Source organism: Pinus tabuliformis, chromosome X, assembly GCF_031772625.1.
Source record: "Pinus tabuliformis cultivar Carrire ecotype Pingquan chromosome X, CPIR1, whole genome shotgun sequence".
Classification (NCBI taxonomy): Eukaryota; Viridiplantae; Streptophyta; class Pinopsida; order Pinales; family Pinaceae; genus Pinus; species Pinus tabuliformis.
In genome coordinates this window covers 343,332,716-343,345,740 of record NC_142308.1, presented here as the reverse complement: position 1 = coordinate 343,345,740, position 13,025 = coordinate 343,332,716, and the positions used below count along the sequence as shown (strand labels likewise).

The 13,025-nt window shown below is 36.7% G+C and overlaps 1 protein-coding gene across 1 annotated transcript in view; it reads left to right on the top strand.

The window, feature by feature from the left end:
• LOC149139874 (glutamine-dependent NAD(+) synthetase-like) overlaps nucleotides 1–11,867 on the top strand; it is a 414,988-nt gene extending 403,121 nt beyond the window's left edge. Inside the window, exons 11-13 of the mRNA XM_089448306.1 lie at nucleotides 10,641–10,736; nucleotides 10,837–10,965; nucleotides 11,438–11,867. Coding sequence (XP_089304432.1) covers nucleotides 10,641–10,736; nucleotides 10,837–10,965; nucleotides 11,438–11,662 — 450 coding nt within the window. The 3' untranslated portion in view covers nucleotides 11,663–11,867. The remainder of the gene's footprint in view (nucleotides 1–10,640; nucleotides 10,737–10,836; nucleotides 10,966–11,437) is intronic.
• Nucleotides 11,868–13,025: the final 1,158 nt, after the last annotated feature.

Sequence of the window (13,025 nt, the reverse complement as noted above, 5' to 3'; positions counted from 1 at the left end):
CAATAGATTTTCCAATCAAGAAGCTCCAAAACAATAAAATGTAATCCAAACATCAAAATTCATCCATACTCCAATTTCGTCCACCAAGAAGGAATAGCGAAAATCTCAAGAGAGAGAATGATCCAATCCAAGTGATGATTCAAAATGAATTCACATCACTCCTATTTATACACTTCTTAAGAGTTCGAATTACCTAATTAGACCTACATTAGCCCCTAAAATGAAATAAAGTGCAAAATAACTAACTTTTGGTGACAAATCCCTCCAATAGGCCCGATGAAGTCCATAAGTGCCATACTGATGAATAGGACTCTCAAAAGTGATGGACAAGGGGGTGGCTCCTTGTTCTCCAAATAATAAACCTATGGTGCTCCCAGTGGGTGTGGGGGTACCCTAATAACCTCATGGGTCTCCAAGAAGATCGAAGATGCCTGTAGACCATCTGTAAGAGCTCAAATGATAATATAATTGATGCCACATCAACATACAAGACTTGGGTTATCTGCCAAGTACATGGTACAACTGTGGGGCCGACTAGGCTTGATGAACTAGATGCATTTTCTTCGTCCAATAGGTGAATCTCAAGCAATCTATGACCATCTCTTGGGATCCATGGAGTGTTGTCTATTGCTATGGAGGCCCATTGCTCTCTACACATAGCCTACATGTGCCAATGTAGCCCTCTGGAGAGTTAGGACCCCCGTATAGGGAGACCAATCAAACAATGGAAACCATCTGCAATCCTGCATAAGATCCAATGCGTCCCCTAGCATTCTAGCACAACAAGTCATTTAAAGTGACCAGGTAAAAGAGCTTACAAACCATGGACAACAAGTGGACACTTCATAATGGCATGCCCTTCCATAGTGGGCTTTGGCATGTGCTAATGTCTCCAAGCTCTGAAGGGGGTTAACCAAGTACCTTATTAGGTGGTTTCTACCTTTAGAGGGGATGGTATGTCCAAGGTACATCTTTCAAATGGTGGTGGCATGTGATAAAGAGGTGAATGGAATAGGGAATGATAGCCATGGTCGGTATTTTCATCTTGAAAAGAAATAAATTTCAAATTTAAAATTTGCCTCAAACTTTATTTGGTCGGTTGGGCCCTTAATGTTGAAATATGTAACTAGGTTCGAGTGTCATAATGACACATGTAATCATGATTTTAGTATTTGATGTAAAGAGAAAAATGAATTTATTATTGTCCTTCTTGAGGCATGGGTTTCATGTTCAAGGAAATTTATTTTGATAAGTCAAGCACCCATTGAGTGCTCCTAGGGCTTGTCATTGAGTGTACAAGTCAATTGAGTCATTGTCATGTATGGAAGACCCTTTTGAGCATGTTATATATTGTAAAGAAAATTTATTTGAGTCAAAGTTAGAGTCAAAGACCCTCCAAGACCTTGTCATAGTGCTACCAACAAGTCGGCCTTCAAAAGGAGCAAGTCGGCCTACGTAGAGGGACAATTTAGCCTATTAAAGCACTCAAGGAGGCCTATATATAAGAGCATTCAGCTTCATTCAAGTATCCATCAATCAAGCATCAAAAATTTTGATCAAAGCAAGGAAAGGTGACCTAAAACCAGCAAAGGAAGAGAAGACTTTAAGAAGGAAGAATCCGAATTTTTAAGATTGTTTTAGGGCTGAAATTCCTCACACATAGGAAGAAGTCTAGATATTATGTGTTGCAGCAAAGACCGAGTTATTGCAGTCACAATAGGAGGCCGAGAACAAGTGTAAGAGAAGCCATCTTGCAAGCCGAGTTGCTGAAGAAGAAGAAGCCACTGTCCAAGCGAAGAAGATAGAAGGGTGAAAAACACTGCTTTCTCTCACACATGCAGAAACTAGGGTTTTTGCAGTAGCCGAGAATTGCAGTTCAAAATTGCAATCCAAGGTTGCAGGTCCGAAGTCTAGGTTGAAGGACGAAGTACCGCTACTACAAGGCAAGATTGACTTGGTTTGACTTTGTAAGAAGAAGAGAAGTTTGACTTGGTCTTGAAGGAGTCTTGTTCAAGGGTCATAGGTCTTGGAATTCGTCATTTGAAGTTCTATAAGAAGAGAAAATTCCTTGTGGGTTTTCCTCTCAAGAGGAGAGGTTTTGGCCCTGGATGATAGCCTATATCTTGTGTTCTCTTGTCTCATTGTTCTTTCATTGTTTGGTAGATGTTTGATGATAAAAGCATTAATAATAATCAAGTGAAAGAAGAAGCTAATCAAGTTAAGTAAAACTACATCACAAACAGTTATCAAAGTAAGAGAAATCACCTAATCTAGCTATCCTAGATTTCTCAACACTTAAGAGGCACCCATTCAACCCCACTTGAAGGATATATATAGATCATTTCTCCTCATATAAACATACAATTTTGTCACACATATCTCTAACCCAACGAAATTACAGGAGGGCCGAAATTTTAGGAGGCCGAAATTCTAGAAAGGGCCGAAATTTCAGGAACATAGTTTTTGAGAGGGCATTTCATCATGATTTTGCTTATTGGTTTGGTTATTATTCTGTTATGTTTATTTATGATGTATAGATGAATCTGGAAACTCTCTCTCTCATACGGAAGAACTTTTCTGGATTTTCCTGTTGTGGGTTTTGCCTTGGCTGTGTGCCTAATTTTTGTCTCTTGTCTTATTGATGCATGGTTACTTTATTGCTCTTTCATGTTTATTAGTTGATGTTTTTCTTTTGTATAACTGCCTAAATGATATGGAATTTAATGCTATGTGAAATCTAATGTTTAATTGATCATTGAAGTAGTTATCAGGTGAAGAAAAACCTAATTCTAGCAGGTATCCTAGAAAATCAACAATGAGAATGTTTTCTTTTTAGCATTCAAAATTGGATTGGTTTAGTCCATTTGACCTGATTCAAGTTGAGAAATTGTTGATGCATAATCAAAGCAAGATTACTCTCTATTGGGACTGATTGAAAATATTTAATTCAAATGAAAAACACTAAGGAGCATTCAGTCACTGTTTCAAGAGAAATGTTGGTATTCTACTATGACTGTTCAGTGTCCCACTTTAGTTTTCTTTTGGAACCAAGTAAAACATTTTATCTATGTTGCCAAGAAACGTGGGTTCAGGGACGGACACGGGTGTAGGGACGGGTACGTTATTTTTCGAAACAGGGTGCGTGGGTTTGTCGGGGGTATATATATATATATATATATATATATATATATATATATAATATAAATATTATATTTTATAAATTATAATATATATGAATTTGTATATTTTTCAACTTAAACAAGAAAACTAAAATATTTATGATTTAAACTTTAAATATTTAAACATGCACATCATTGAACATTCAACATTCACAATGAAATTTCAAAATTTCTAGTTTGATATCAAGTGCAAATTGGAGTTTACATATTAATAAGAATCATGATATATGTCCATTGTCATACTACATTCAAAATTTGTCTGGCATCTCCAATCAAGAACTGGGAAATTTTAAAATACTAAAATAAAAATATCTAATGGTGAACAATGGCTTCCTCAAGCGATGTCATCAACATTACTCAAATCTTCAGTTAGCATGCTCTCCCGGTAGGGATGACTCTCATCTTGAGGCTCTTGCCCATCCATAGCAATTAGAGGTAGCTCAATAAGGCCATCTGGTTGTATCTCCTCGTCCACACACATAGCATCGTTTTTGTATTGGTCCCATCTCTTGAAAGGACCTTCGTATCCAGGGTCTTTTCGAGATATGAGACGAAGAGTGCTATGAACGTACACTAAGTTCTCTGCCTTCTTTGAGCCCAACATATTTCTTTTTACTAAATGGATAAAGGCATAATTACTCCAATTCCTCTCGCAAGATGAAGAACTAGCTACCCAGAATATTAGGAGAAGCCTGTTGTCGCGCGGATTGACACGACAACGCTCAGACCGGGGGCTATCACTCTGATCCCCGGTCCCTCCGTTTAAGCCTGACTCCCGCGGCTAAGGGGGGTAGTCCCTGTGAGATGATGAGACCAACTGTCGACCAGTTGGTTGGGAGACACGAGATACGCTATAAAAAGGACGCGATGGATTTGATTAATTGAGCAGACCAGTGCCTTAAGAGATTGATGTAGAAACGATTACTTGTTAAATGATATAGGAACATGGACCATGGACAGCAACCATCTATCATCAGCTAAATCACATGACCAAAACGATATCCAGCGATTAAAAAAAAACTTCGAAAAGATGAATGTGCTAAAATGAAACCAAAAAAAAGCCCTAAACCCAAATAAAAAACTGCATAAAGCAAAAATTAAAACCCTAGATCAGCTAATTAATTTACAGATTTGGCCCCTTAACAGCCAGATTCAGCAATAAGCACGGAAAACATTTTAAAGAACAGAAATTTCAGATCGTCACTGTGAAGAACTTCAGAAAATCTCTCATGCAAACTTAGAAAAATAAACCGAATGATAAACCCAGGATCAAATCCAACTGGGCTCAGCAAAAAATGCTTGCGGGAGTTGGCTGGTTCAGCCGAGAACTTCCCCGAACGCCCACAAATTTCCTTCAGAAAATGCTTTCTGCACAGCTCAAAACAACCGTCAACAAAGAGGGCAAAAATGTTGCTAGATCTCAAACAGTAATGGAGATACCTGCCATTACTTCAGAAACCCTAACAGCACCCAAACCCCAGCAAGTGAACAAGATACCTGTGCTCACAATACTCTACGAAAAGCTATTATTAATGGCTGAAAATAACATATGCAGAAAATGAAATGATCTCACAGCATTCCAAGAGAGTAACACCAGCAAGATATGGACCCCAAAGTCTTCCTTTATTAACCAGAAACAGATTTACAAGAGAGCTTCTTCAGTATCTGACTCACAGATCCAATGAATCTGAAATGACCAGCTAAGACCCTATATAAAGGAAATGATCCCAACGGCTAGTTCGAATGATCCATGTAGAAATGATCTCGACCGTTGATGAAGATCAAGACATCTCTTGATCTCATCTGTCGATTTATTCAATTAATTTTTTATTATTATTTTTTAAATTTTTAAAATTTCTTATTATTTATTATTTTTAAAATTTTTAAATTTTTTTTTATTATTTTTTATTTATTTCATTTTTTTAAATTTTTTAAATTTTTTTATTATTTATTATTTTATTATTATTTTTTAAATTTTTAAAGTTTTTTTTTATTATTTTTTATTTATTTCATTTTTTTAAATTTTTAAATTTTTAAATTTTTTATTTATTTTATTATTTTATTTCATTTTTTAAATGGATCATCGAACTAAACCTTTGGAAACATCACCCAGGACCTAGGACTTAGGACTCACGAGGGGATTTAAAACATTTTTCGACCCTCAAGACACATTACATCATGACTTTTACAACTTACATCTCAAGGGGACAAGCCCACTTAACACAGACCCTCATAAATCACCCAGTTCTGCGACACAACTATAATCTAGCATATTAACACACTAGGATTCTCCTAAAGTTCTAATAACAAAATCCATCCCGGCTTTGGGGTCAGGTTTGAAGGAAAACTCTGCCGATCCATGGATCGGTGAGACGAAAAACCTTCCGGGACATAGATTATCATAGAAAGTTAGGTCCACCTAGGCAATTTTACATACATGACTCTGATCTGCTTAGTTTATTTACAATTCATACATGCAGACTGGGTTTACAATTGAAATGATCAAGCTGCTGATGACTGTAGGCTGGCATGGACACGTCGTTCAGGTGCTACCCCTTTCTGCCAAGAAAAGAGGGTGTACTGCATGGGAAGTTGACCAGTAGAGGTCAACATCTGGCTCTACTTGGGGACACGTTGCTGCTTGCAGGAATGTGAGAATCCAGAATCTGCATCCATACAACACAAAAATAAGTAGCGTCCATCCAAAATCATCATATACATTAAGCACAATAAAGATACAAGCTCTTCATTTATTAACTATCTAAAGCAGAAACGAAAATGCGGAAAAAACAAGGAGTAGGGTTAGAAATACGATACAAAGGATGCCCTACGGCATCAGATGTGTTCAATATAGTGCATACTGAGCATTTGCCTGCTTTCAGGCAAATCTGTCGGCTGCTTGTCGGATGTGCCATGTCCCATTTTGCATATGGTAGGACTCTTTTCTATCCGAAAATCAAGCTGCTCGCGGCCATCTAATGAGTCAAATCTTCTTCTTATTTTCTTTCTCTTGCGCTTTTTCTTTCTGGCTGGTTGAATTACTGATGACCTGGTACTTTTTGTTTCAAAGCTATCAGATGAAGTATGTAAGATATGCGTGCTATGTCTTTCTTCATCTTGCATCTGATCTTTATCATTCTTAAGTCTGTCTGGATCACCCTCAATCAACCATCTTTCAATCGAATCAACAACCTCCCAATAATAAGATGAATCTTGTTGCAGCAAATGAGAAGACTCCTGATCTGTTGATGTTTGTTGGTTTCTCTTATCCTCTGCCAGTTGCTGAAACCTTTGAACTTGTATTTTAATGGCATCCATCTGACTAGAGTGTTCAACCTTTGTATCACTGATTTGTCTGGCATGGTGTTCTTGCATGTCTTTTATTACTTTAACATTCTTTTCCTTTATGTCCATCAAGCAATGCTGCATAAAACTTATTTCTTCTTTATGATTCGCTTGCATGTCAGCCACTTGATTATTATGATTGAACGTCATGATAGTCATTTCCTCATCCATAGTTAATAACTTGTTTTGCATAGAGTCAATTTCCTTATCACGATCAGCTTTCATGGTCACCATATTTTCCTCTAAGACTGACCACCTGCTTTGCATGATTCTAATTTCTGTTTCGTAATTAGTTTTTATGGCCTCAATTTCTTTAGCATGGTGACTTTGCGTGACCTCAATCTCCCTGTTACGTTTTTCCAGATGGGCACATAAAGTTTTCACATCATTGACATAATTAGTTTGATTGATTTCCATATTTCTCACCAGCATCATTAGGTCTTGTATAATTTGTTTTTGCTCTTCTTTTTCATTGTCATTTGTCCCTGATTTTTCACTATCATGAACTTGATCTGCAATATTTCCGGTGGATGATACATTCTGACATGATGAATCGTCTTGGGATCTTTCAGCTGGACCTCCTATCAAATTACTTTCATTCTGTTGCACAATCTTAGAGGCAGAAGGCAAGCTGTCCGAATAACCATATCTATCCTCAAAAGCAGTGATAATGTCTTTCAAAGAAGTGAAAGATTCCTTAGGAAAACTGTTAAACCAATTCAAAGCATCATCTTCTAAAGAAAGGACAAATAGACACATTTTGATATCGCCATGATTAAACTGATGGGGTCTGCAATATATGGTCATGATGCGAATAAACAAGTCAATATGCCTTTTAGCAGCGATTGGATCACCATCTGAAAAAATAGGTAATTCAGGAAGGGCCTCCTCCGGAAAATCATGGAGACGGTGAGTAAAACGACAAGGTTTACATGAATAATCCATGATGAATAATAAGGGATGAGATGGATGATAGAACTAGATCTATGCTCAAGAAAATCAAAAGATGAAAGGAGTGGAGTCGCCACTTGAACAATAAATCTGATTCTAAGATCCAAAAAGGAATCACAAGCAGATATGCGGGAGGCCTCTTGTCTGGGAAAAAATGAGAAAATGGAGTCGCCACCCAAACAAGAAACACACCGAAGAGATACTGATGATGTGACAAAAAGCAAGGCAATGAAAGATCGAAATGATAACCCCAAAGGTCGAATCTGCCAGCTCAAATGAGAGATGAGAAAGATGAGAAGATGAATGTCGATGAAACTCCAGGAACAGAAAAAACTCTGTCCCCGGCAACGGCGCCAAAAAATGTTGGCGTTGCCGGGCCAGATGAAGAGATAAGAAATGAGAAAAATGATTTGTCGTTTGAAACACCGAGGACAAAGTGTCCCCGGCAACGAAGCCAAAAAATGTTGTCGTTGCCGGCTCAAACGAATGATAGACAGATGAACGATGAATGATGAAAAGATGATGAAATGCCGAGAAAACAAAGTCCCCGGCAACGACGCCAAAAAATGTTGTCGCGCGGATTGACACGACAACGCTCAGACCGGGGGCTGTCACTCTGATCCCCGGTCCCTCCGTTTAAGCCTGTCTCCCGCAGCTAAGGGGGGTAGTCCCTGTGAGATGATGAGACCAATTGTCGACCAGTTGTTTGGGAGACACGAGATACGCTATAAAAAGGACGCGATGGATTTGATTAATTGAGCAGACCAGTGCCTTAAGAGATTGATGTAGAAACGATTACTTGTTAAATGATATAGGAACATGGACCATGGACAGCAACCATCTATCATCAGCTAAATCACATGACCAAAACGATATCCAGCGATTAAAAAAAAACATCGAAAAGATGAATGTGCTAAAATGAAACCAAAAAAAAACCCTAAACCCAAATAAAAAACTGCATAAAGCAAAAATTAAAACCCTAGATCAGCTAATTAATTTACAGATTTGGCCCCTTAACAGCCAGATTCAGCAATAAGCACGGAAAACATTTTAAAGAACAGAAATTTCAGATCGTCACTGTGAAGAACTTCAGAAAATCTCTCATGCAAACTTAGAAAAATAAACCGAATGATAAACCCAGGATCAAATCCAACTGGGCTCAGCAAAAAATGCTTGCGGGAGTTGGCTGGTTCAGCCGAGAACTTCCCCGAACGCCCACAAATTTCCTTCAGAAAATGCTTTCTGCACAGCTCAAAACAACCGTCAACAAAGAGGGCAAAAATGCTGCTAGATCTCAAACAGTAATGGAGATACCTGCCATTACTTCAGAACCCCTAACAGCACCCAAACCCCAGCAAGTGAACAAGATACCTGTGCTCACAATACTCTACGAAAAGCTATTATTAATGGCTGAAAATAACATATGCAGAAAATGAAATGATCTCACAGCATTCCAAGAGAGTAACACCAGCAAGATATGGACCCCAAAGTCTTCCTTTATTAACCAGAAACAGATTTACAAGAGAGCTTCTTCAGTATCTGACTCACAGATCCAATGAATCTGAAATGACCAGCTAAGACCCTATATAAAGGAAATGATCCCAACGGCTAGTTCGAATGATCCATGTAGAAATGATCTCGACCGTTGATGAAGATCAAGACATCTCTTGATCTCATCCGTCGATTTATTCAATTAATTTTTTATTATTATTTTTTAAATTTTTAAAATTTCTTATTATTTATTATTTTTAAATTTTTAAATTTTTTTTTATTATTTTTTATTTATTTCATTTTTTTAAATTTTTTAAATTTTATTATTATTTTTTAAATTTTTAAATTTTTAAATTTTTTTTTTATTATTTTTTATTTATTTCATTTTTTTAAATTTTTAAATTTTTTATTTATTTTATTATTTTATTTCATTTTTTAAATGGATCATCGAACTAAACCTTTGGAAACATCACCCAGGACCTAGGACTTAGGACTCACGAGGGGATTTAAAACATTTTTCGACCCTCAAGACACATTACATCATGACTTTTACAACTTACATCTCAAGGGGACAAGCCCACTTAACACAGACCCTCATAAATCACCCAGTTCTGCGACACAACTATAATCTAGCATATTAACACACTAGGATTCTCCTAAAGTTCTAATGACAAAATCCATCCCGGCTTTGTGGTCAGGTTTGAAGGAAAACTCTGCCGATCCATGGATCGGTGAGACGAAAAACCTTTCGGGACATAGATTATCATAGAAAGTTAGGTCCACCTAGGGAATTTTACATACATGACTCTGATCTGCTTAGATTATTTACAATTCATACATGCAGACTGGGTTTACAATTGAAATGATCAAGCTGCTGATGACTGTAGGCTGGCATGGACACGTCGTTCAGGTGCTACCCCTTTCTGTCAAGAAAAGAGGGTGTACTGCATGGGAAGTTGACCAGTAGAGGTCAAGAAAGCCCATTAAATTAATTAAAAAATAAAATATAAAAGCTAAAATGAACCCCAAAGAACCCAAAAGAACATGATTTTGGGGTTCCAAGTACCCATCATCAGGGTTCTCCGTACCCGTCAAGACAAAAGAACCCAATTTTTTTTAATGAAGAACCCCGTTCTTATGGGTTCTTCTCAGAAGCACCCGAACCCAAATCCGGTACTTGGGGACGAGAACCCGGGACGGGTTCAAGAACCCCACCCCCGGGTTCGGGAACCCATGCAACATAGCATTTTATAAAAGATACATGAGAGAATGGTAAGCTTGAAAAGTTCCCAAAATACCAATTACAATACTTAAACTGTCATTGATAGTAATGGATATTCAAAGCATGTTACCAGTTGTACGAAACTCTCAGCCCACTTTCTTATTGGCACATGAGGATTCCGCTCTGAACTTTTTGTGCCTCTGTTCTAGATGTGAGTTTGTTTTTTTGGCAATTTAGCTATATTCTTTGAGTAGTCCGAATGGCATATTTTTCGCTCTACTCAATTTTTATTCCAATAGACACAACATATAAGCTTGTAGTTGTAATGCTTCATTTATTCCCGGTAACATGTTTGTCAATTATTTTAGGGTAACGTTTAAGGAAATCTATATACTGCAATATCTAACATTGATTCTTATGTTTCATGTTTCTGATGCCATATCTTATGTCAGTTGGATGAAGCAGATATGGGCATGACTTATGAGGAACTATCAATGTATGGGAGGCTTCGCAAAATTTTCCGTTGTGGTCCCGTGTCAATGTTTCAGGTTTATCTTAATCCTGGTCAACTGTTATAATGCTTTTACTCTACTGAATCATCTCAGGTAAAGGATTCATTAGCATTGTGTTTTGGTTGATTCTTTCCAGCACCTTTGTCATAGATGGTGTGGCCGTTTGACTCCAGCAGAAGTTGCAGTAAAAGTCAAAGATTTTTTCCGATATTACTCTGTGAATCGGCATAAGATGACAACCTTGACACCTTCATACCATGCTGAGGTACAATACATTAACTATATTTCTGTAGTTGTCAGTTTTGCTTTTGACATGGGAAATTCCTTTATAAGTTACAAGAAGTTCGCATTTACTTTGCAGTTGCTGTCTTCTCTGCAAGTTGTACAGGATTGTGCTGCTTCCAGATTTCTCTCCAGATGTTATTAATTTGTTTTCTTCAATGTATGCATGTTTAAACAGGATTGAGCTGCTTCTAGATTTCTCTCCAGATGTTATTAATTTGTTTTCTTCAATGTATGCATGTTTAACCAGTCTCAGTTGAAAAGAAATTTGATAGAAATCAAGGTCAAACCTAGAAATTGGATGCCCTGTATCAACAGTTTAAAGATGTGTTAGTTTATCTATTGTCTGTTGTCTACCTTTATGTATGGCTATTGGTTAACATAAAAGGACGAGTCTAATTTATGAAGAGAGTTGAGATCTCACTTATGTTTTCATAAATTGCATTTGATTACAGAGTTATTCTCCTGAGGACAACCGGTTTGATCTTCGACAGTTTCTCTATAATACACGTTGGCCCTGGCAATTTCGGAAAATAGATGAACTTGTACTTCAAGATCAGGTTAACAATGGCACTTCTGTCACATGTAATGGTCCAACAGAAGCAGAAATTGCCAGTGACCATGGCTCTGGTATGGGTGTACCAGCAGCAAATTCAGCAAACCCATACTCTGGGATTTAATTGTACTAATTAGACACATTGATTTTCACAATTTGTTCTCATCTATTTCAGCTCTTTATCTTGAATTGTATGATATTAATGGGGACATTTAAACAATCTATTACTCAACTATATGATGTTGATCCTTCAGCTACATCTGTCCCATCAAGGACAATTTCTGTAATATGTGAATACTCATTAAAAGTAACCTTTTGGGTTTGATCAATGTGCCTAGAGCCACTCTCCAGCCCAGTATGGAAGAGATGTTGTAATTTCATGTCCTGTTATGTTATGAAAACATTTTGACTTGGTCAAATTACATAAAAATAAAAATTAAATTAAATTAAATAAAAATTAAAACTAGTAATTAAAATTATTAATTAAAACATTTTGACTCAGTTAAATTACATAAAAATAATAATAAAAACAAAAACAAAATTAAAAAATAAAATAAAATAATAAAATTAATAATTATTAATAATTAAGTCAGCCTAGTTCCATCTTAACTCCAGATCTACCAAACGCTGAGAGGGATGAAACCTCTTTTAAAGTGAAAAGAGATTTGATCCCTCTTGGCACTCATTAGATCCAGAGTTAAGATGAATCTATGCTGGTGTTATTGGATTTTGTGATATGCTTGGATTAAACTTATTTGGATAATTTGTTTGCATTCCTATTCCGATCTAGTGTAACTATACTTCATCTTGAAATTTGAATGGTTACTAAATTCATATATTAAACAATGTAGTCTCAGTTGCATGATCTGGCTCTTGTTGGCGAATATGGATTCTGCTCTTTTATCACAACTCTCAAACATTAAGCCATTGTATGTGTCTTTATTATTACTGTGCTCCAATCATAATTCATGATATTCATTTTCGTATGCAAAAACAAAGTTATGAGTTCTGCCGAAGACAAGAACAACTACTATACATTTCACCATACAAGAATATGTAGATTTTGTGAGGTTTTCTTCCTTAACTACCATCTCTTGGTTTCTTAGAGGAACCATACGATCTATATTTGTGTGAAATCAAAGTTACTTTACCTCCTTTCTAGCTTCTAGTTCCTTAGAAACTCTTATCTATCTTTGCTTCCAAGCCCCACTTTTCTTGGATTAAAGGTACCATGTTATATTCGATGACAATTCAACTATCCGCATTGGTATTTATCATTACTAAAATGAATTGGCTTATCAGTCTTGTAGACTCATCAGATAGATGAGTGGTCAACTAAATGGTTGCTTCAATCTTAGCCAAGGATGATTTCTTCAAACGTGGCGACCCCTTTTGGGCTTGGTCTTCTGTAAATTACTTGTTGCTTCAAGGTAACTATCAGCATCATCCTTGTTACCCTGCTTGGTATAATTTCTGTTGTGTTTAAT